The sequence below is a fragment of the Ambystoma mexicanum genome, chromosome 2q, assembly GCF_040938575.1.
Source record: "Ambystoma mexicanum isolate Mex_15411 chromosome 2q, UKY_AmexF1_1, whole genome shotgun sequence".
NCBI lineage: Eukaryota > Metazoa > Chordata > Amphibia > Caudata > Ambystomatidae > Ambystoma > Ambystoma mexicanum.
This window is the reverse complement of record NC_090924.1, coordinates 369,274,024-369,295,528: the sequence shown is the minus strand read 5'-3', so window position 1 is coordinate 369,295,528 and position 21,505 is coordinate 369,274,024. Positions and strand designations below refer to the sequence as shown.

Here is a 21,505-nt window from a genome sequence, read left to right as displayed (position 1 = left end):
CTTTTGGAACTCTTTCCTTTGTATTTCACTGTCCTATGGAGTCTTTTGTTCCTTCATACCTCTTAAAGGCATCTGTATTTTACTATTGCAGCATACAGCTCCTTATGAGCAGTGTTGCTGGGGACCCTTAGGGTCTTCTTTTGAGATTATTTTCTTTATCCTCAAGTAACTACAGTTCTAAGGATAGAGAGATACTTAGTATCTCTCCTAAAACCGAGAAATTGGTGCACAACACCTTCTGTGGAATGCCAAAGGGATACTTAGTATCCCCCTTCCCTCTGCTCCTGTGACTTCTAAGTCACAGACAATCTCCAAGTTATGGCTGGTGGCAGTGGGCACGTCTTACCAACTATAGCCACTGCCCCTTTCTATAAACTGCTGAGGAAGATTGCAGAGAAGTGAGTGCTGGAACTGAACAAAATGTGAGGCTCCTGAAGTTAAAAGCAAGTCCACCAATGGAACCGAAAGTAACCTAAGAAAACCAGAGAAACCTGCAGATCCTTTGCAACAACGTGACCACTGCTGTCCTGAGCCCGTTTTCTGTGACACAGCGGTACTGACTCTTTCCCTTTGACTGCTGGGAACAACCAGTCCTAGGAGGAACTCTGTTTTGAGCTATCTCTCGAGGTCCTGTGAGTTTCCAGAGCTGAGAAACCCCAATACCAGGAGACCTGCTGCCCATTCAGAGTGCATCATCGTGGAAAGGCCGAACTCGTCCAGGTGTGGGACTGAGAAGCGAAGAAGATTGACCCGGGTATATCGTGTCTGTTTTTGGTGCTGCAGAAAAAGCTCCAAATCCACAGAGTGACTCGAAATATTGATTAAAGCCATGCCAGAGGTCCTCCCTAGAGACTGATGCTGAGAGATCCCATCCATTGTCCTCCCCTTCGTCATCAGACCAAGGCATCCAGGGGTCTGGTCCCAGCGCTGCTACATCGAGAAGAATCCAGCCACGATCTTTTCTTCAAACCTAAGGTACTGTGGGAAGAAACGTATTGCTTACATTGATCCGTGAAGTCGCTCCAGAGCGTTGGAGTGCACCCAGAGGTGTCCTGGGTAGCCCCCTCTCACCACCGACCCAAGCTGCTGTTGTGTCCCTTAAGCAAGTGCTTAATGGGGTCTCCAATGTTGGTTTAGCCATCTTGTATCTTCCATCATAGAGACTAAAAAATATCCACAGGAACTTTTGACTTTTGCTGCCTTCCAAGACTTTGAGCCACTCCTAACTGCCTTTTAGATAGGGTTATGTGTAGGAACTGCTTCTAGAATCTGAAGCTCTACTAGGATAACACCAACCAACCGTTTTCCTTCCCAAAAGTCAACATCTTATTATGTGTATGCAGGCTAAATGTCTTCAATGTATTTCTGTTAAAGTCTGCGTGTGCGTGTTTTCACCGACAATACGATAGAACTGTCATTACTGTAAAACAGCTTTAACAAATGTAAGTGAGCAACTACAAACTAAGCAGTGGCCTTTCAAAAGTATCCATAAGTGTTTTGGTTCTATGTGCTAAATATTTAAAGGTGAATCCTGTGCAAATATAATAAATATATATTTTAATATACATTATGTGTAAGTGATTCTTTGAAATTGCATTACTAGCTAGGTTCAGTGTACTTACCTAGAGCTCGCGTCTTCCTCTTGAGATAAGCCTGACTGCTATGACACACTACCAAGGCTCCAGCAGTACTACAGACCGATACGAAGAGTTGGGGATCTACATACGATTGGGATAGCTTACTAAAGTCTTACCTCCAAATGGCACTTTAGGAAAACTCCCCTAACAGATTCCAGCTGAACGTCTGATCACGAATGCGCAGGGACACTGCTGAGCGCTGGTGGAGCCGTGACTGCAGCGGAGAGTGGAGAGTGTGGCTATGTAGCAGTACTGTCAATGAATCTGAACGTGTGTGTATGTTGTTTCCCCTATGTACTTGGTGAAATGGGAGAAGGAAGTACTGTAGTACGGGTTCATGGTCATTGCACCACCACAAGAGGAGTAGTCATTAAAGAGCCAGCACTATTTTCACATTGCATGTGAATGTCCCCTGCCTGCTTATCAGGGTTAAGTGAGGGTGAGTGGGGGATCCATCTCATCCCTCACCCAAGTACATCTTGATAGCTAGGGGAAGCTACCGGCTCCCTTGAGAACACCTCTGGATATCAAGCAGGGGACTTCGTCACATAGATACAACACATGTCTCAAGCCACACACAAAAATGCACAGAGTTGGAGGCCACACTCGTACCTGTACACACCGGTACCCATACAACAAAGTATTTGAATACAAATGCATACATTCACATAGCTAAATCCACAAGCATGGATCGAAATTGCTGATTAACTTATTTGACTGCAGGGCAAACTGGTGCCCCACAAATCTACATGGAGGGACATGAACTGCAATTGATGATTTGTAAAAAATTTGCATTAAGAAAGCTATAGAAACATTTAACGCACAATGGCACACATTTAAATGACAAAAGGTTAGATCTGCAACATACTATTTATACACTCAATCGTCAGCTCGTGCTCCCTGTTCGATGCCGGATATTGAAGGGCTGTTTTACCACCTGCTTCTCAATGTGTTGATCCCAGCTCATGCATAAATCACATAGCTGAACCTAAACGTACATGCAATTACTTGGAGCAACATGCATACACCCAACATGCCTGTATCCGAATGTATGCATGCATTCACATACCTGGATACATGCAGTAGGGCGTAAGAAGTATTGCAGCTTTTCCAAAATTTCCTTCTGAAGTATATCCCAGGGAATGGTTCTTTCAAGGTGGAGCACAAAAGGTTGCCCAAACCTAAGAATGTTTGGCATATGTTAAAGGTACAATCGTATTGCTGTAGTCATGCAAACAATCCATCTTCATAGTAGTAGTGCCAGTAATCCTGACTCACCAGCTCTATAACATAAGGACAAATGCATAATACTATTTTTATCTTGCCTTCATTCATCCCATGTCTACCTGTTGCACAAAGACAACACTTCAAACCGAAACCCTGTGAAACATTTATTTGCGTATGGGTTGTACAGTTGTACGTTACACGTTACACATTATAAAATCAATTTGAAAGAGTTAAATGATATAATCTAGGACTAACAGTGGAATCTCAAACCAACTTCATTCATGCTTTTAGATAAAAGGTCAGAATAATGAATTTGTGTTTTTTAAATAAGAAAAGACATGCACCATGCTACTCCTTTGACACCATTCACTGTTATGGTGTACCTTAAACACCCCAACAGAATATAAATTCCATTCGCCATTTGTAAAAAAAAAAAAAAAAAAAAAAAAACGCACAACAAAAATCTTCACAGACTTTATATGTAATCAGTTCGCTACCTTTTTTTCAAATGTAAAAACATCCACCTTTTGAACTCTAAACCAGTGCTTTTTAAAAACGGGTATGTTTGGAAACACAAATTCACATAGGTTTTCAAACTTTCTTCTTTCAAACTTATTGTCAAAATGTACATCAAAATCGCAAGCTTTATCACAACCCTCTGCCCAACAGCCCATGAGCTTACCTTTTACCCTGCTGCCCAGTGCAGGCCCGGTTACACACCAAGAGGACTATTTTCTCACCAACTGATGACCTTTTGGAGACCAGGTCCACACGACTAGCCTTCCCAGAGCCTTGCATGTAGCAAGAGCGGTAATACTCTGTTCCAGACAGATGAATGCTTGGGTTATTGTTCACACACGTTCCTATACAATGCAAATTACAAACAAGTTGTTCTCATTTTATTAGATTTTTGCTTTTAAGGACAATTAATATTTAAAGATTAACAAGGTATTCAGTGATTGCCTTCAAGACTTGGCCAAACTCCAATGTGACGATAAGCACCTACAGCAATTGTCCTAAGAGGAGCACAGTAAAGACATTCCCAAATCAGAAGCATAAAACTATGGATCTATTGTTAAAAGAAGCACAGAGTGCATCAGAACGATTTTGCATCCTAGAGCACATCGCACCAGTGCTGCTCGACAAATCGAACGCACATTTTTTTTTTCAGTGAGCACAAAAGCCGTTCTTCAACAACCAACAAAACTCATCAGTGACATTCTTGAGAGCAAAGCGCATCGAAACAATTACAATTAACGCAGAGCATGCCAATACCGAGCCATTCTTTGTGAAAGGGAAGAACACACAGAACAATTCTTCGATAAAAATTAAAGCACAAAGCCATTCAATTAAAAAAGGGCATTTCTAATTAATTACCAACCATGAACAAATAGGGTTGATGGATGTGGGAAGAGTGTGAAAGCAAACTGCGATTAGTTGATCAAAGTCAAAATGAAAAATAGCCAAAAAAACCAGAGGCCTTAGCCAAAGACCAGAACGACTCTGAATCAATTTTCAACAATGCATTGTCAGGCACTCTGATACAAAAGCCATTCTTCAATAAGAGAAGCTTATTTGAGATACACCCCCTCGTGCGCCGGGTTGGATGGATGACGAGAGTCCGTGACCAGATCGTCTCATTGTGGCTTGGTGTATGAGCTGATTTAGGGGGATAGTCCTTCTTTGTGCTCTATTGATCGTGCGTCAGGTTGGATTGATGCTGTGAGTGTTTGTGTTTTGCATGGTCTATTTACAACACGCATGGCGAATGTCGATACTCCTGAACACTCGCAGTGATTGTGATTAGGAAAGCTCGTTCAGTGACACGGTAAGGTAATTCGACCACGCGTAAACAATGCTGTCATTTATGGAATTGGAATTAGTATTTTGTTCCTTTTGGGCCACGCCACATGATACTTTACATCTTTGTTTTCAGAGATTTTAGAGAACGTATAGGACTCCATTGATGAATTTTCCTCGTATGAGATATGGAAGCGTAACTCAACAGTGAATGCTGGTAATTATTTTAAGGTGTTTGGTTATGGTGTGTATTAGAAGACAATACATGATGATGTGTTGTATATTGGCTATTAATTGAAGGTGGTATGACAAACAGTTTGTTGGGATATAAGGTGTGTTAAGCATGTGGCTTTAACGTTATATACATTTGTAACATGGTGGTATGTCGGACTTGGGTTCCCCTGTTTATTGTTTTATTGTCTGTACAGATCTCGGAGCGAGCAAGGGTCACTTTGAGAACCCATATTTAAAAACAAACTTGATTCAAGAAGTTTTCTGCTATTGTTGGGACTTCGACATTCGCACTACTAAAGTCACATTCAGAGGTATAGTAGTTTTATTTTAAGGGCAGGCCTAGTTGAGACCTTTACCTTAGTCCTTTAGACACCAATGGGCTGCAATCTAAAGGGTATGGTTAGAGTTATTTGGAGAACGTGGCTCACTGTCTTCTTGTGGTGTTGGTTGTTGTCCTATGCATGTGACCCTACTCATTGGATCGTTTTATTCCTAACCCGGGATTACATGGTGGTGAAAACCTATGTGAAAAGGTTATTTCCCCTGAAGAAAGTTCAAGCATTAAGGAGCTACTAAGAACTGAAACATGTTGGGATATGGTTGTTGTTAAATGACACTTTGTTTAAATGCATAGTGTATCTCAAATGTTATGTGTCTGTTGAAATTTTATTTGTTATGTGTGATGTAGTCATCCATTAGGTTGTTTTACCCACCATGTGGGTCTTAAATCTTGGGTTAGATTATGTGTTTTAGAGAATGTTTTTTAGATTAGATTTTACAAATTTTGAGGATTATAAATAAAAATGGTCAAATGTATGAAATTTGTTTGCACAGCAAGTCTATTTTTTCAGGACCAATGGTTATAGATCAATACCAATTACCTTGTGTTAGACAGATGAGCGACTTACTAGATTAGGTTTTCTATACCTGGTCTCCTTTATGTACAAATACTTATGGTTAGCCTCGGAATGTGGCGTTAGTTTATGAATGGGGTGGTTTTTTCACCTTATTTATAATTCACTACTATTAGATTACCAGGTACTGCTTCCATCAATGTCCAATTAATACCACCACGGCTGTGCCTGGCAAGTTACGCTCCCATACCTACATTGAAGTCTGAATTGTTGGCATTGTCAATGCTCGCTTTTTACTTTTGTAACATTTCTGTTACTTTTATTATGCGTACAAAATGTGCTGGTGGAAGTGTATATTTTTCTAACATGTTCTTCATTTTAACTGTGCATTTTACCAAACAATGTCATGTTGAGTACAATATTCTCAAAATAATTGTTCCACGAGTTTTTTTCCCCTGTCCTTTCTCATTTGGCATTCTTCCTCTCATCTCAGGTCAGGAAATACCAAATATGTCAAGCTATTTCCAGGGGAAAACCTTGCGTTTTAGAGATAAAGCAGCTTTGAGTGTATCCTTGCCAGATGTGGATTGGGACAAGACAGGCCCAATCCCTACATTCCAGCTAGGGGATGTCTGTTGCTATGCAGATGTTGGGCAAGAAGCGGTCTAGGATTGGAAAGCTGTTGCCAGATTGATTGGTGAAGGTCCTTACCATTGGTGGGCTGAGGCAACACGAATTTGGGATAAAAGGAGGAGTCCTATGGCCATTCTTCAGATAGTCAGCAGCCCGATGAAGACTGCAGTTGAAGCCAATTAGCATTGCCCCCAGCCATGTCCCGCCCAAGCCATGCCTCTGCATAAATCTCCAGAAAATTGCTTGTTGGTGCATCGACCTGTGAGATGGGAGACAAATCAGTCCAGACCCCTGCACAAGTATTTATATTCTGAAGCTTTTGGAGGTTTACCCAAACATCCTGTTGGCTGACATGCTTCAACGAGGGCATCTTCGGTGCATCAGTCCTCGTTCAGAGTTAGACTTGATTCGCTGCCGGTTGCCTACTTGTGACCCAAGACCCATCCTCCTGCAGCTGTTGCTCTCCAGTATGAAAGGCCTTCCTGAATAATAGCCTTCACCACCACGAGTGTCACCTGCCACCCTCTGATAGCAGTGTTCATCACTGTAGGCTGTCATGTCCTGGTGGTCTCCTGTCATAGTAGTGCCTGCTGTGGAGGTCGTCCTGTTGTGCCTGGATTGTTGTACTGCTCTGCTACACTACCTTGATGGTTTTCAGCGAGACCCAAGTCAATTACCCTGTTCATCAATTAAAAACTTTAAACCGGGCTGTTTCCGAAAACCCACCTGAAAATGTCACAAACCAGGGATTCTGCACCAGAACCCAAAAATTATGGTATCTTAGTCGCACAGGCATTTCCTTGTCAGTTCTGTGGCTAAGGAAATGTTTACACAGGCACCTTGTTTTGTAGGCAGTCCGCCCTTGCCCAGTGGTTCTCCTGGCACGAGTAGCGTCCTCCAGATCTTAACAGCATTGTTAGGCCAGACACATACAAGTAGAGGGACTCCTCTGAAAAAAAGGGATAAATTAATAAACAGAGGACGTGTGGATGAAAAGTAAAATGTGTGTAAGAACGAACACTTGAACCACAAGTAAAAGCCATAATCAAGAAGTGCAGAAAAAAGGATCCTACCATTCCTCTCTTTCACCCACAAATCACTCACCTTTATCACACTCATGTCCAGAGTAGGCTATGCCAACAGCCTACACCTAGGAATGCCAGGACAATTGTTCAAAACGTCAGTGCATCCAGAACGCAGCGACAAGACTCCAGCTCAGACTACCACAAAGAGAACACATTACCCCAGCGCTCAAAATGCTACACTGGCTGCCAATAAAAGAGAGAATAAAGTTCAAAACTATGTGCATAAAGCACAGAGCAGTACAAGGCCAGGAAGCAGAGTTCCTAAAGAAAACAAATAACCATCTACCACCCAACAAGATCACTCGGATCAAGCAGCGACATTCACCTAGATCCAAACGCTTACAACAAAAGAAAATTTAGAGGATCATCTTTCACTCACCTGGCAACCTCAACCTGAAATAACCTACCAAAAAACATACAACACAAGGGGTCATATGGAGTTCGGAGAACTACTCAAAACCTGGCTGTTTACTCCAGATTCATGAGGAATCAACTAGGATGAAAGGACCAAAACGAAACCGTGGATACCCCGGGAGGAAACCACAATCCCTAAGCTTCCCCTCCATTATATAATCAGAGGTGGACGCGCACCGCCCACCCAGTCCGCCACGCCACCATTCCTAAAGGGTACTTGGCTAGATGGGGACAATCAATGAGAGGGACAATAAGGGACAAGTCCAGGAAAGTAGCGGAAATGGTCTAGATACACAAGCCAGTAGAGCTCTGACTACACAGCATGCCTGCCAACTAGACAGTCAAGTTGGAGTACCATACACACAGGATGGCCGTGGAGGTTGGACGAAGAAAAGCAAAGAGTTGTAAGAAAACGACAAATAATTGAAAACAATTATAACCACACCTTAAAAAAAAAAACGTACATTTACTGAATACTTAAAATACAGACTCACACAACCACCTCTCTGCACAACAATCCGCACACACTTCACCACATTGCAACAACAAACTAACAACACATAACCCGCCACAACAGCACATGGGATTTCTAGTACCGATCGAAAAGTGCACTTAAGCGCAGCGAACGGTGCAAACCGAACTAAAGCTGCCAACAGGACATCACAACTCTCACTTTCCTACTCCTACTACACCCTACTAACCTTCCCGCTCCCCCGTCTTGTCACCCTCCTTTTGAGATCCGCCAGAGCCCCTGGGGACCACAGCAGTGGTGATCGTGCGCGTTATAAATACCTTTAAAATTTAACATTAACGAGAATTGGCTAAATAAACTAATGTCCACTGTAGGATCCCAAGTTTACGGCTTAATCTACTGGTTGTCTGCACAAGTCAGTGCTCGGGTTACTCACAGGTACAGAGTTGCTTCACAGTCCACTTGGCATTTGTTTTAGCGTATGGTCTTTGACCATGTCCTGGTCAATGTCTGTCTTGAACATTTGGATAAGGTGACTGCCTCATAAATGCTAATAAGACAAGCCTTGTATTGGACCCTTCTTGCTCAATGGGTTAATTTCTGTCGTGGGTAGCAATTCTCCACACCTACATTATTTCTGGGGAAAGCCTCCTCCCAAGCCAGAGTCCCTGAATGGGTTTGCCAAGGTTTTATGAGCATTCTTGATGTGGGCTGGTGACCTCTGGGCCAGAGGACTCAGCTGAATGCTTTCCTCAAGGTTTTGCCACTGCCAGTCTTTGGGCCCAGGCCTTGGAAGGCCTTTTAGTGTACCCTGTACCTTCAACATGGTTTCTATTACGCTCTGGCTTCACTGGCCCAGACTTCATCTTCTCAGTCTGAAAGTTACAACTTGATCTTCTTTTCTTAGCAAACAGATGTTCTGCCCTGCAAGCTCTCGGTTTTCATTGTGCATACTAGATCTCTTATGGAATAGTGTTCTAACACTGACCAAGTCAGAAGGCTAATGCTTCGTTTTATGAAAATGCTGATGAGTGATTGTGTCAATGTGTACTTGGATCTGAGTGTCTGTTTCCCTATTAGGGGTCAACTTTGTAGTAAGTCTCTCTTTAATTGTTTCACGTCCTCAGTCGTATGGCCTGTGACACCCGTTGTCTGCAAGTGTTGAACATGTTTTGCTAATAGGAATTCCCCCATGACTCAGTCCCTGCCACCTGAGGTTATAAGAGCCGTGTCAGCTATTTTGGGATCAGAGAGCGTTATCACAGTAACTGGTGCCCATCATTTCCCATTACCTCTGAAAAACTACTTTCCTGCCTAGAGCACATGAGTGCAAAGAACATGGGTTTATTCTGCAGTATATTTTCTGTTTGGCACTGGGTCTCTATCAACGCCAGAGCATGTGCACCAGCTGTACATTGCGGATTGATTAATGCATGGACACTGTTGTAATATCAAATCAGGGTACGGTGGAATGAATACCATCATGGAATTTAGGGCAGCCATACCGTTTGTTAAGATGGACTTCCAAAATTAATCCCTGGCATGGATTTTGGGAGGCCAACCTATTCTAGTGCCTTTACGGAAGTGCTGGGTTCCCCATCACAAGCACGAAATGTGGAGTCACAAATACTATACAAGAATATTGTTTCCAATGGGTTAAATGAAACTTAGATTTTTTTGATTTCTTAATAGTTTCACATTAAATGTGGATAAATTGGGTGTCGGGGCGTTTCAGCGCCCAAAAGTCCAGCGCCTTCCTCAGGACCAACTATTGATTCAAAGGGAACCTCCATATATGGAATATGAAATAAAGCCAGGTCAATTATTGGAAAACTAGTTAACTGGTAAAATGGTTTCCAAAAGTGGCACACAAAATGAGTGGGGCTCACCGGTAAAAATGTCTCATGTGGAATATAACTTGTTACTGGAGTTGAAGATTAGGGCAGATAATCTCCTAGAGTGTTTGATATAGGTATTCTTTCACAAGTTCGGATTGTGTGGAGAGTACATATAGATTTCAGAATTACTGATCAGATCAATTATCTGTAATTACAGGAGGATTTAAGTACATACCAGCGTTTGATTCTTTGGTTGAATTGTGAACAAGGTAGCTACAAATAACAGACATAGCATGCTATTAATGCATGCCAAGAAGTGAAATGTATGCAGCAAAAACGTTCCTCACTGAGAATGGTCTTACCTATATTTTGTAGCTAAGGCCTGGTTCGTGGAGCCTGGGATACACTGACCGTATGCAGGTTGGAGAGTTAAAATTCTGTGGCGGCCGCAAAAAAAGAACGGGTCATCTTATGCATGATGACATCAAGGCGCACAGCGACGCCAGTGATGTCATCCTGTCATGCAGTCACCAATGGCGGTGCCATAATGGTATGGCGAGGTAGTGGAAAATATTAGTCAAAATCATAATGAGGAAGTACCGCAAATTTTCCATCATGCCGGCTTGGACATACTATACCCAAAAATGCACCCCTGTGTTGCTTTATGGTATGCAAGCATTGGAATTACTGGAGGATCACACCTTTGATAAACTAGAAGCCTTATTCTGGAGGCAGATTCTACACTTACCCCCAACGGGTTCCTGTAGTGTGGATCTGTTATGAGTTAGGTCTGATTTCATTGACTGCTCAATATCACTGGCGCCTGTGTGCTTTATTCAGGAAATGTCTCATGTGTAATGATACTAGAACCCCTTTGAAGACACTGTCATCTTACCTTCTTCTGTCTGATCATGTTTTTGCCCAAAAATGGTTGCAAGGTATATATATCATATATTAGCCACCACAAATGTAACAATTGAACTTCTTGTAAGAAATCCAGTAAAAGCTAAATTGCAGATTTTACCAATAATTGGATCCAAACAAGAGAGCGTTGTTTGACATATAAACACTTTGATGGCAACTGTACGATAGACAAAAAATTCCGAACCATGACACCTTACTTAGTGAGCAGTCCAACCAGCAATTTGCGTGTCAGATTTAACCTATGGCCAACAAAGGCGGCTCTAGCGGATAGACGTATAATTCTAGAATCAGAAAATATTTGTCGATTTTGCCAGTTGACCAATGAGAAGGAAACTTTGAAACATCTCATTATTAAATGCTCTCAGTTGGTTTCATTGAGAATAACACACTTTGCAAATCTGTATTGTTTTCTTGCGGATGTAAATCAAGAATTACGATGGAAAATAATCCTCTCAGCCCGCTTAGTGAGAATCAGGATTGCAACTGCTAATTTTTTGAATGCTTTAAATTTATAATACCCATGTGAGTGAGTCCAAGTAGATAAATAAGAAATGAAGTAACAGTCAATTATGTACTAAATTGTGCATTTCATTTATATTGTTCTGCAACTCTGAAGTTTTGTAACTCTTGTAAGAAATAAGATTGTAAAAGTTAATTAATTTAACTAAATGCAATAAAAAAAAATAATTAGTCTGATGGAAGAATAGGAACCCTATTTGAACTGTGCACACAAATGGGAAGTGATGGCATTTTTTTGTGCATGGGAAGAAAAACTAAAAACAGTCATGTACATAATAATCTATATGGAATACATTACTCACCGTAATAGTATTTCTGATGCTTGCATCTGCTTAGATGCACATGCTGTGCATAGGCCGACATCTAGTTGAAGCTGCGGAGTATTATAGTTTGTTTTTCGAAATTCTAATACTATCCCCAGTGTGACGTCCACTGTACCCATGATCCCTCACGTGTGTAGGACCTTCAGATTGTATTTTTTCCGACATGGGGTAGCATGAGGAGTAGCGAGAGTACAGAGTATCCAAGCAGATAAGAGAGATAAGACTACAAGCATCCATGCGCCTTCTCTCAGAGGGGAGAAAGGGCGGGGCGCATGTGAATCTAAGCAGATACAAGCATCAGAAATAAGATTACGGTGAGTAATGTATCCCTTCTGAGGATTGTGGAATCTGCTTGGATCACATGCTGTGCATAGATTAGCGAGCAGTGTTAGAAGGAGGTGGTATGTGAGAAGGGTCATTAGCGATGTGAGAAGGGTCATTAGCAAACAGAACAGCTTGTCCCACTTGAGTATCTGTCTTGGAATGAGTGTCAATGCAGTAGTGCTGAGTAAAGGTGTGAATAGAGCTCCATGTAGCTGCTTTGCAAATGGTGTCAAGGGGTACATTTGCAATGAAAGCCAGAGTGGCTCCAGTACCTCTTGTAGAGTGGGCCCTTGGCATAAAAGGCAGTGTTTTATCTGAAAGGGAATAGCACAGTTGGCTACAACTGACTATCCACTTAGAGATGGCATTCTTAGAGACACAATCTCCCTCTCTGCCTGGAGCTATGGAGACGAACAGTTGATCTGTCTTTCTTAGCGGCCTGGTCTTGTCTATGTAGTAGAGGACCGCCCTCCTCACATCTAGTGTGTGGAGTTTCACCTCAGGAGAGCTTTTGGGTTCCTGGAGGAAGGCCGGTAGCTCAATGGACTGGTTAATGTGGAATTTGGAAATGAACTTCGGTGAGAACCTAGGGTGAGTGCGTAAAACCAGTTTATCCTTATGAATAGTAAAGAAAGGATCCTGCACTGACAGAGCTTGAATTTAACTGACCCTTCTTATGGAGGTGATGGCTGCTAAGAAGGCAGTTTTATAAGTCAAGTGTGAGACTAGATTTGTGCATGGGCTGAAAGGGGGGGGTCGCATGAGCTTAGCAAGTACCACATTAAGGTCCCAACCAGGGGATGGGTTAGAAATTGGAGAGTGGAGTCTCTTTACCCCTTCCATAAATGCTTTGACAACTGGCACTTTCCACCATGACACCTTGTTATGGGAAGTGGTGTAGGCTGCCAGGTGCACTTTGAGTTAAACACTAACCCTGCATCCAATAAGTGGAGCATATATGTGACGAGATTAGAAGGAGTACAATCAACTGGGTTGATTTGCTTATTCTGGCACCAAATACTGAATTTTCCATTTCTCATAGTAACAATGCCTTGTGTTAGGTTTTCTTGACTCTTTCAAGATATCCATACATCTCTGTGGTAAATTGAGATGTCCGAACTCTGACTTCAGGAGCCATGCAGCCAAGTTCATTGAGTTCGGCTGAGGATGCACTGTTAGCCCCTCATGCAGGGAGAGTAGGTTGTACCGGCACCGGAGTTTGATGTGGTCGCACACTGCCAATTTGCGTAGGTGTGGGTACCATGGTTGCCTCGCCCACATAGGAGCAACTAGGATGAGCGTGATCGGTTCTCTGTGGATCTTGTTCACCACCTTCCTCATCAGAGGGGTTGGTGGAAAAGCGTATAGGCAAACATCCCTGACCAATTCATCCATAGGGCGTTCCCCTTGGAGCCTGTCTGGGTGAACCTGGATGCGAAGTCTGGGCATTGCCTGTTTTCACTTGTGGCGAATAGGTCTATAGTGGGGAAACCCCACTGAGCGAAGAGATCTCCTACAACTATGTAGTGTCCACTCGTGTTCTTCTGGGAGGGGATCCCTGCTCAGAGCATCTGCTAGCGAGTTGAGATCCCCCGGAACATCGGAAGATGACAGGTAAATCTTCCGTTTGAGTGCCCATCTCCAAATTTTCTGGACAAGCTTGGACAGATTTGGCGAACGAGTGCCCCCTTGTTTGGTTAAGTAAAACACTGCTGTCGTGCTGTCTGTTAGGATCTGCACTGACTGACAGGTTGGATAGGAGTGGTTCGAATGCCCGAAGCGCTATGAAGACTGCCTGAAGTTCTAGCAGGTTGATGTGGTTCTGAGCCACTTTGTGAGACCAGAGACCCCTTCGTAAGATTCTCTCTTGTCCACAAGCGAAGACTCTGTACTAGTGTTGGCGAAATGACCACTACTAGATCATCCCACTGACCACTTGCCCGAGACAACTGTTTTGCCAACCATTCCTGCATGGGTCGCATGCGCAGGCGCACATAGGGAACCAGGTAAATGCAAGATGCCATCATGCCTAGCAAACACATTGCTTTGCGTACCCTTATTTGACGACCAGCCTGATAGTAAGGAATTTGCAGCAACATATTCCGAATTCTTTCTTCTGATGGAAAGGCTAACCACTCTTGGGTGTCTAGGACAGCTCCTAGGAACTGTTTTGAGGTGCTTGGCACTAGGCTTGATTTTTTCTCGTTTATTGAGAAGCCCAATTGGTAGAGGAGGTGGATAGTTCTTTGGGTGTTTAGTCTGCAAATTAAGGGGGTTTCCCCTGTGATAAGCCAGTCGTCCAGGTAAGGGCCAGTACCCTGGTGCTCCACCGAGTGTACCTTCTGTCTTGGAGGATGGTTGTGGGGGCGCTCTAGTAGTTCTATACAGTATCCTGCAGACACTGTGGACAGCACCCATCTGTCCAAAGTGATCCCTTCCCATGCGTGGGTGAAGGTGGAAATGCACCCCCCTACTGGGGATGCATGGGAGGGGACTCGAAGCGGAACGTCACTGTTTAATGGGTGGCGTACCACCTCTGGCGGGGCTGCCTCTACCCCTAGTGCGGCCTCTGTGCTGCCCTCTGGGGAAGGCCTGTGATGCTTGGAACCGATTGTTGCCCCATGAGGTTCCTTGATTTTGATAGTAATTCAAATCCCTCTGGGAGCTTTGGCCCCGAAAACGACGAACATTAGAGTTTCCCCTCTGTCCTGAGGGTTTATTAGTAAGTTGTCCGAGAGATTTTAGTGTCTCGTCCGCGTCCTTAGCGGTCTTTAAGGCTTCCTACACTGCCTTGCCCAATAGTACGTCCGGTTCCACTGGCATGTCTATAAGCGTTGCTTGAGTCTCGGGTTTGACCCCTGATTGTCTTAACCAAGCATGACGTTTTATCACAGTGCCTTCGGCAATTAGTCTTCCAGGATCATCTGCTGCATCAAAGTTTGTTTTCAGAATGCTTCCTAAAACGACCTTCCATCTGCTGACAGCTGAGCCAACTGGCTCTTCAGTGGTTCAGGAGCGGAAGATACCAAAGCAGCTACTTGTTCCCACTGGTGGCAATTGTAGCTTGCCAAAAGGGTAGTGGTGTTTGCAATTTGTGCCTGATAGGCGGAAGTGGTGGCAACCGTCCTACCGATAGTACATAATCTCTTGCTCTCCTTTTCAGGAGGTGCTTCTGAAGAAGCGAGTGGTGTACCTGCCCTCTTTCTGGTAGTTGTTACTACAAGGGAGTCGCGTTTTAATTGGCCACTAATATATTGGGGATCAGAGGGTGCGGCATGGAATACGTTTTCAACTCGTATATTCACCGCACGAGTAAGATTTGGAATTACCAGCGAGGGGTCAATTCCACGCTGGACAGACTTAAGTATAGGGATTATCATGAGCAATGGCTCTTTTGTCACCCAGGACCCCCCTGTCCCGCATAATCCCTGTCCTCTTGGACACCTTGAGGGTCAATCTGAAAATGGGCTGCTGCTTTAGCCAGTATCTTGTTTTGGACTGGTTGATCATCAACCGGTGAGATATGCACCAGGGGTTCTTTAAACATTGGGTAGTCAAGATTGTAGGCTTCAGCCTCATCCTCCTCCTCCCCGTCCTCCTGGTCCTCATCATCCCGATAATAAGAGACCCCTGTTTGGTCTTCCATCATTTGTGGGTCTGTTTCATCACAATATGACTCGGGATGTTAAGATTCAATGACCAAAGGTTCTGTGCCCAAATCCTGCACCAGGGCATCAGAGCGGGGTCTTTTTTTAGAGGGTTGAGAATCCTTGGACCCCGAAGGGGCCGAGGTACCTGGTGTGTTAGCATAACTATGAAAATAATTAGGGTCTTTTTCACAGAAGTCTGCCATAAATGACATTCTTCTCATAACCCTGTCGATATCAGCAGAGCTCCAATCCTTAGAACTAGGGATAACCACAACCTGTTCTGTTTCTTCTTCCATACCCATGTCTTGAGCAGTGGGAGGGATGGTCTTCCCCTTAGTGGGAGGGACAGGGACTTTGGAACTTTCTACTGATTTAGGCGCTTTTTGTTTTTCCTTATCAACATGGAGTTCTGAAGGCTTTTTGTGTTGTTTCTCCCCTTTCCCATGACTAGAGGAATGTTTCCCAGTGCTTTTAGGGGCCTCCGAGGAAATGATGCCTTGCGTCGAGATTCAGAGGTGGTATCTGACACCTCGCGTCCAGAAACGGAGGGGATACGAGATTCGGCGGTGGTCTTGGAGGAAGGGCGTTGAATCTCGGGAGTAGACGCTACGCGTCTTGACTGGGTATAGAGGTCGGAATAGTCTTCTGACTATCGGGCCTTCTGGGAGTGTTGGGAGTGTGACACCTTTTTCAACTGTGGACGGTTGGTTTTTGTCATGAGGAGAACACCCAGAGGACACAATCGTTGGACCGCTCTCAGTATATTCGGTTGCCGATCGCTCGACACGCGTGTCGAGTAGCGGCCGGGGCTGATGTGCTCAGTGGAAGTGGTGTGTGTCGTGCTTCTGCTGCTGGGTGTTGTCCCCATAACTGAGCCGCCGGCCAGTCCTCTAGGGTCGGGGGCTTGCGTGTGGGTGTCTGAAGTCACCCCTCTGCCCATGCCGTCCGATACGGCGGCTTTGCTGCCATCGCTAAAAGACCTTTCAGCGTCCATGGCCTCGCGTTGCCTGGCGTAGTGGGCCCAGCATTTAGTGGATCGGTCCTTAAGTGTTTTCGGCTTGAAGAGCTTGCAAGCTCGACAGATAGCCTCGGGATGGTCTCGTGGGAGACAAATTGCTTGGATTGTGCTCATCTCCCCAGGGGAACTTCCTGTTACACTTGGGGCAGAATTTGAAAGGAGTACTCTCCATATGTATCAATTTGGCAGTGGGCGGGTATATATAGGAAATAAATGTGGGAGCCAGTATGACCACCCCACCACTCTCCCTACTTGTACAGGGCCGAGGCCAGAGGCCTTCTAAGGACCAAGTTCCATCATGGAGTTTTGACGGCTGATTTCCTCTATCTTCACCGGCGTCGATCTTCGGCAAATCGGGGTAGTACTAGTGCATCTCAGCTACACTGTCCTATCATAACTGAAGTGCCTCTCAATGCTTCGTAGCTAACTCATTTAGTCCTACCTAGGCGTCACCTCGATGGAACTCAGCCTATTTGTGCTATCTTAACCAGGTGTCACATTAACGTTTATCGGCCTAACCGGTGTCAACTAAGTCAACTCCTGATCACCCAACACTCTCGTCATTACCACTGACCATGTGTATATCAACCACCAACTTGCTTGCCTGCACCTTGATCCTCATCAACACTGCATTACGGCCCAGTATGGCTCCTCAGCCACCTAACGCGCGATACTCAACCATGCCTAACACCAAGTCCTCATACCTAGATATAAATGACCCCCAAACACTGCAACGTACCAGTCTCCCTCGCTCTACTATCGATAGGAACCTAGGACTGAGAGCCAGACTAACAAAAATGTACGAGCCCTCATTGCCTACCCTACAGAATTCCAAAATTTTACCTAAATCCTCCACTAAAAAAAAATCAAACTCGCCCCAAAACTCTAACCTTAAACCCTCACTCAGCTCCCCTATTCAGGCTATTCCTGAGTACACAAAGGACAAGTGCCACATTACTACCACTAAAAACATCACCAGCCCTAAAATAAAGGGAGCTCTGATCAATGCCAGATCACTAGTAGCTCACGCTACAGAAATTGCCGATCTAATCCTCAATGAAGACCTTGACCTCCTTGCCATTACTGAGACCTGGTTGCACCCAGCAGCAGGACCCATGCTCATGTTGGCAGTCCCAGATAATTACTCCACCCTGAGACAAGATCGTCCTAATTCCAGAGGAGGAGGTGTCATTATCCACAAATGCAGTCTTACCAAGAGACTAGCAACACCCACCATCGTCCCATCATGCGAAACCCTCTCAGTCAAAATCCCACTTACCAACACCCAAACTCTCAACATCCACCTGATCTACCGCCCACCAGGCCCCGTTGGTACTTTCGATGAAGATATTAATACCATCATCTCCAGTAACCTTACCAGTTCTACCCAAGTCCTCACCCTGGGTGACTTCAACATGGGCTACAATGATCCTGAAGACCATTCCGCCAGCACCATAGTCAACACTCTCGGAACTAGGTTTCACGCAAAGAAGTATGGCACCTACACATGACAAAGGCAGAACACTCGATTGGGTGGCCGATTACAAATGTCTAGCAAACATTACAAACACCTCACCCCTAGCCTGGACCGACCACCACCTGGTTTCGTTTCTGCTCTCTACTGACAGACCCCCACCACCACCTATTATCAGGGCCCCACCCACCCTCACAAGAAATAAGACTATGACCTCCTCCCGAACCTACTCCCTACACTCAATTTACTCTCAGACAACCTAGACCCTGAGACCTTGGTTGAAGAATATAATAGGATCATGGCCACATTGCTGGACCGAATTGCCCCCCTCAAGCTGAGACCCAGCAAACCAAATAGGCACCTAAACAAATGGTACACCCATTCTTTAAAAATTTAAAGCAGCAAAAAAGGAATTGTGAGGCCACATGGAAAAAATGCCCCTCAGCCGTGAATAAACTCAAACTTTCCAAACTAGCCACACTCTACAAAAAAGAAACCTCCTTTGACTCTCGCATATCCCAAGCGAAATCAAACATGAAGGAACTTTTCTCCATCCTTAAAGAAGTTGAAACCCCCATAGTACCTCCCGACACCTGTACTAAAGACAAAAACTGGTGTTCAGAAATTCAAAGCGCCCTAGCTAACAAAATCGCGACCCTCCAAAGTAAAATATCCTGCAAAAAAGTGTCCCTCAACGACGCTCTTCCCTCAAAAACACCAGACACGCCCACAATCACAGATCTCCCTCGCTTTAACTTCTCTAAAGTCTCTGAAACCCTCCAACTGCCAGGGAGACCTGTGCCCAGCGCAGCTCATTAAAGATGCCGCCCGTGACCTCTCCCCCTTCATCACGAAACTGATTATTGCCTCCTTTGCCACTGGCTCTATCCTCACTAATCTGAAACAATCCTGGGTACTTCCACTATTAAAAAAAAAACCACACTCGACCCAGCCACGCCCACTAACTACAGACCCATAACGACCGTTCCCTTCCTACTAAAAATCCTGGACAAGGTCGCTTATGTACAAATACAGAAGCATTTGGAAGAACACCATCTATTAGGCTCTAAACAATCGGGGTTCTGCCATCAACATGGAACCAAAACCGCCCTCATTGACTTGAAAGCTCAGATCGATACGCTCAGAGACAACGGTCAAGTTGCCCTACTCCTCATCCTCCTCGATCTGTCTGCAGCCTTCGACCTGGTCGATCACTCTGTCCTATGCACACACCTCCACACATCAGCTCACTTCTCGGCCAAGGCCATCACCTGGATTACCTCTTTTCTCAACGGTAGAACCAGGAGGGTCTTCTCACCTACTGTGGCGGCAGACCCCATACCCATCACCTGTGGCGTCCCACAAGGCTCCTTTGTCTCCCCCACCTTCTACAACATATTAACCAAGCCCCTTTTCGATGATTTGGATCATCTCGGTATCACCTACACTAACTATGCAGATGATACCCAGATCCTCCTTCCGTTTTCTGGAGATTATGGAAAGGATTTGGCCTTGCTAAATAGGGTGTACATCATCATCCAGGCATGGATGGCCCTACATGGACTATGCCCGAATGATGATAAAACTGAATTCCTCATTCTAGGCTCCACATCCAGCCTAAAGAAACTTGGCCCTGTCTACAACGCTTTCATGATCGATGGCAACAACATTAAGGTTAGACAAGAGGTCAAAACTCTGGGCTTTTACCTGGACTCCAATTTCTCCTTCAGAAGACAGGTGAGCTCCCTGGCCTCCGCCACCGCATATACGTGTAAATTAATCCGCACAGCTAAACCATTTCTGTCTGATACTAGCTGCCTTACCCTTGCTAGAGCCCTTATTCTGTCCCGCCTAGACTATTGTAACGCCCTCTATCTGGGATCATCCAAGACTACCACTAGCAAACTACAAACTCTCCAGAATAATGCCCTCAGAGCGGCTCTGGACATCTCCAGAAGAGAGCACATATAGGGATTTAGCGCATCAACGACAAAATTCCTTTAAAAACTGCATCGCTCACTCACAAATCCCTCAATAACGCTGCTCCTACCCACCTGATGGATTCCACAGACAACCTTCCCTGAGACCCACCAGAACCGCTTACAAAGACTGCCTTACAGTCCCTAACTTTAAACAAGCCACCATAGGGGGCAATAGTTTCCCAGTGAAAGCAGCCAAACTGTGGAATTCCTTACCGCCAAATCTCAGAGCGGACTTATCCTACCAGAACTTCCGATCTAAGTTAGTTTCTTGGCTGAATATGTAGGCCGTCAAAGATACTCAAGCGACCCGCACAGACTGTAACCTTGTGCGCCCACTTGTCTACATGTATATATTATCTATGTAACTCATTGTTGATATGTATATAATTTTGGTGTACATTCCTGTCTTTCTGTATATTCTATGACTATTGTAACTAAGCTTTGCATATTCTTATAAAGCTGCACCCTGATACCCTCGGGTGCACTCGCGCATTACAAATAATAAAAACAAACAAACATAGGGTGGAAAGAACAGGGAAGTTTCAACAATAATTTTCGTATAATTGGCTAATGCCAAGGGAACTCCGCAACATGCGTCCGACTAGTATGGCAGAAAAAAACAATCTGAGGGTCCTACATGCGTGAGGAATCATGGGTACAGTGGACGTCACACTAGGGATAGTATTACTGGCACGCCCTAGTTCAACACCCCTTTTCGAGTTTCAAAAAAATGTTTTTAATACTCTGCAGCTTCCACTAGATGTCAGCTTATGCACAGCATGTGATCTAAGCAGATTCCACAAGCCTCAGGAATATATATATAAAACGAAGTTGTGTTTGTGGGTTTGTAAGTGGGGACGTAAGCACTCATGAACAGTGAGGTCTGGTGTTATGAATTGAGCATGGAATATTCTGTATTTCATTGCTGAATTAATGCAACTACTTCTGTCTCGATAGGTCATTCCGTTCAAAAAGATGAATTTTCTCTGGGTTTTTCAGCATTGTTTTTTCAGCATTACGTTTTGTGGTGTTACACCGCCATCTACAGGCCATTTGTAGAAAGTGCTCATTCTGCATCGAAACTGAAACATGATCAA

General features: G+C 44.4%; 1 protein-coding gene across 2 annotated transcripts in view; it reads right to left on the bottom strand.

Annotated features, from left to right (window-relative positions):
• Positions 1-21,505, bottom strand: part of USP31 (ubiquitin specific peptidase 31) — an 821,813-nt gene that overhangs the window by 422,337 nt on the left and 377,971 nt on the right. The window contains exons 7-8 of one of the 2 annotated variants that reach the window (XM_069647404.1): positions 3,547-3,727; positions 2,707-2,818 (exon numbers count right to left, since the gene is read on the bottom strand). In XM_069647404.1, coding sequence (XP_069503505.1) covers positions 2,707-2,818; positions 3,547-3,727 — 293 coding nt within the window. The remainder of the gene's footprint in view (positions 1-2,706; positions 2,819-3,546; positions 3,728-21,505) is intronic. The other variant, XM_069647405.1, reaches the window with a different exon arrangement.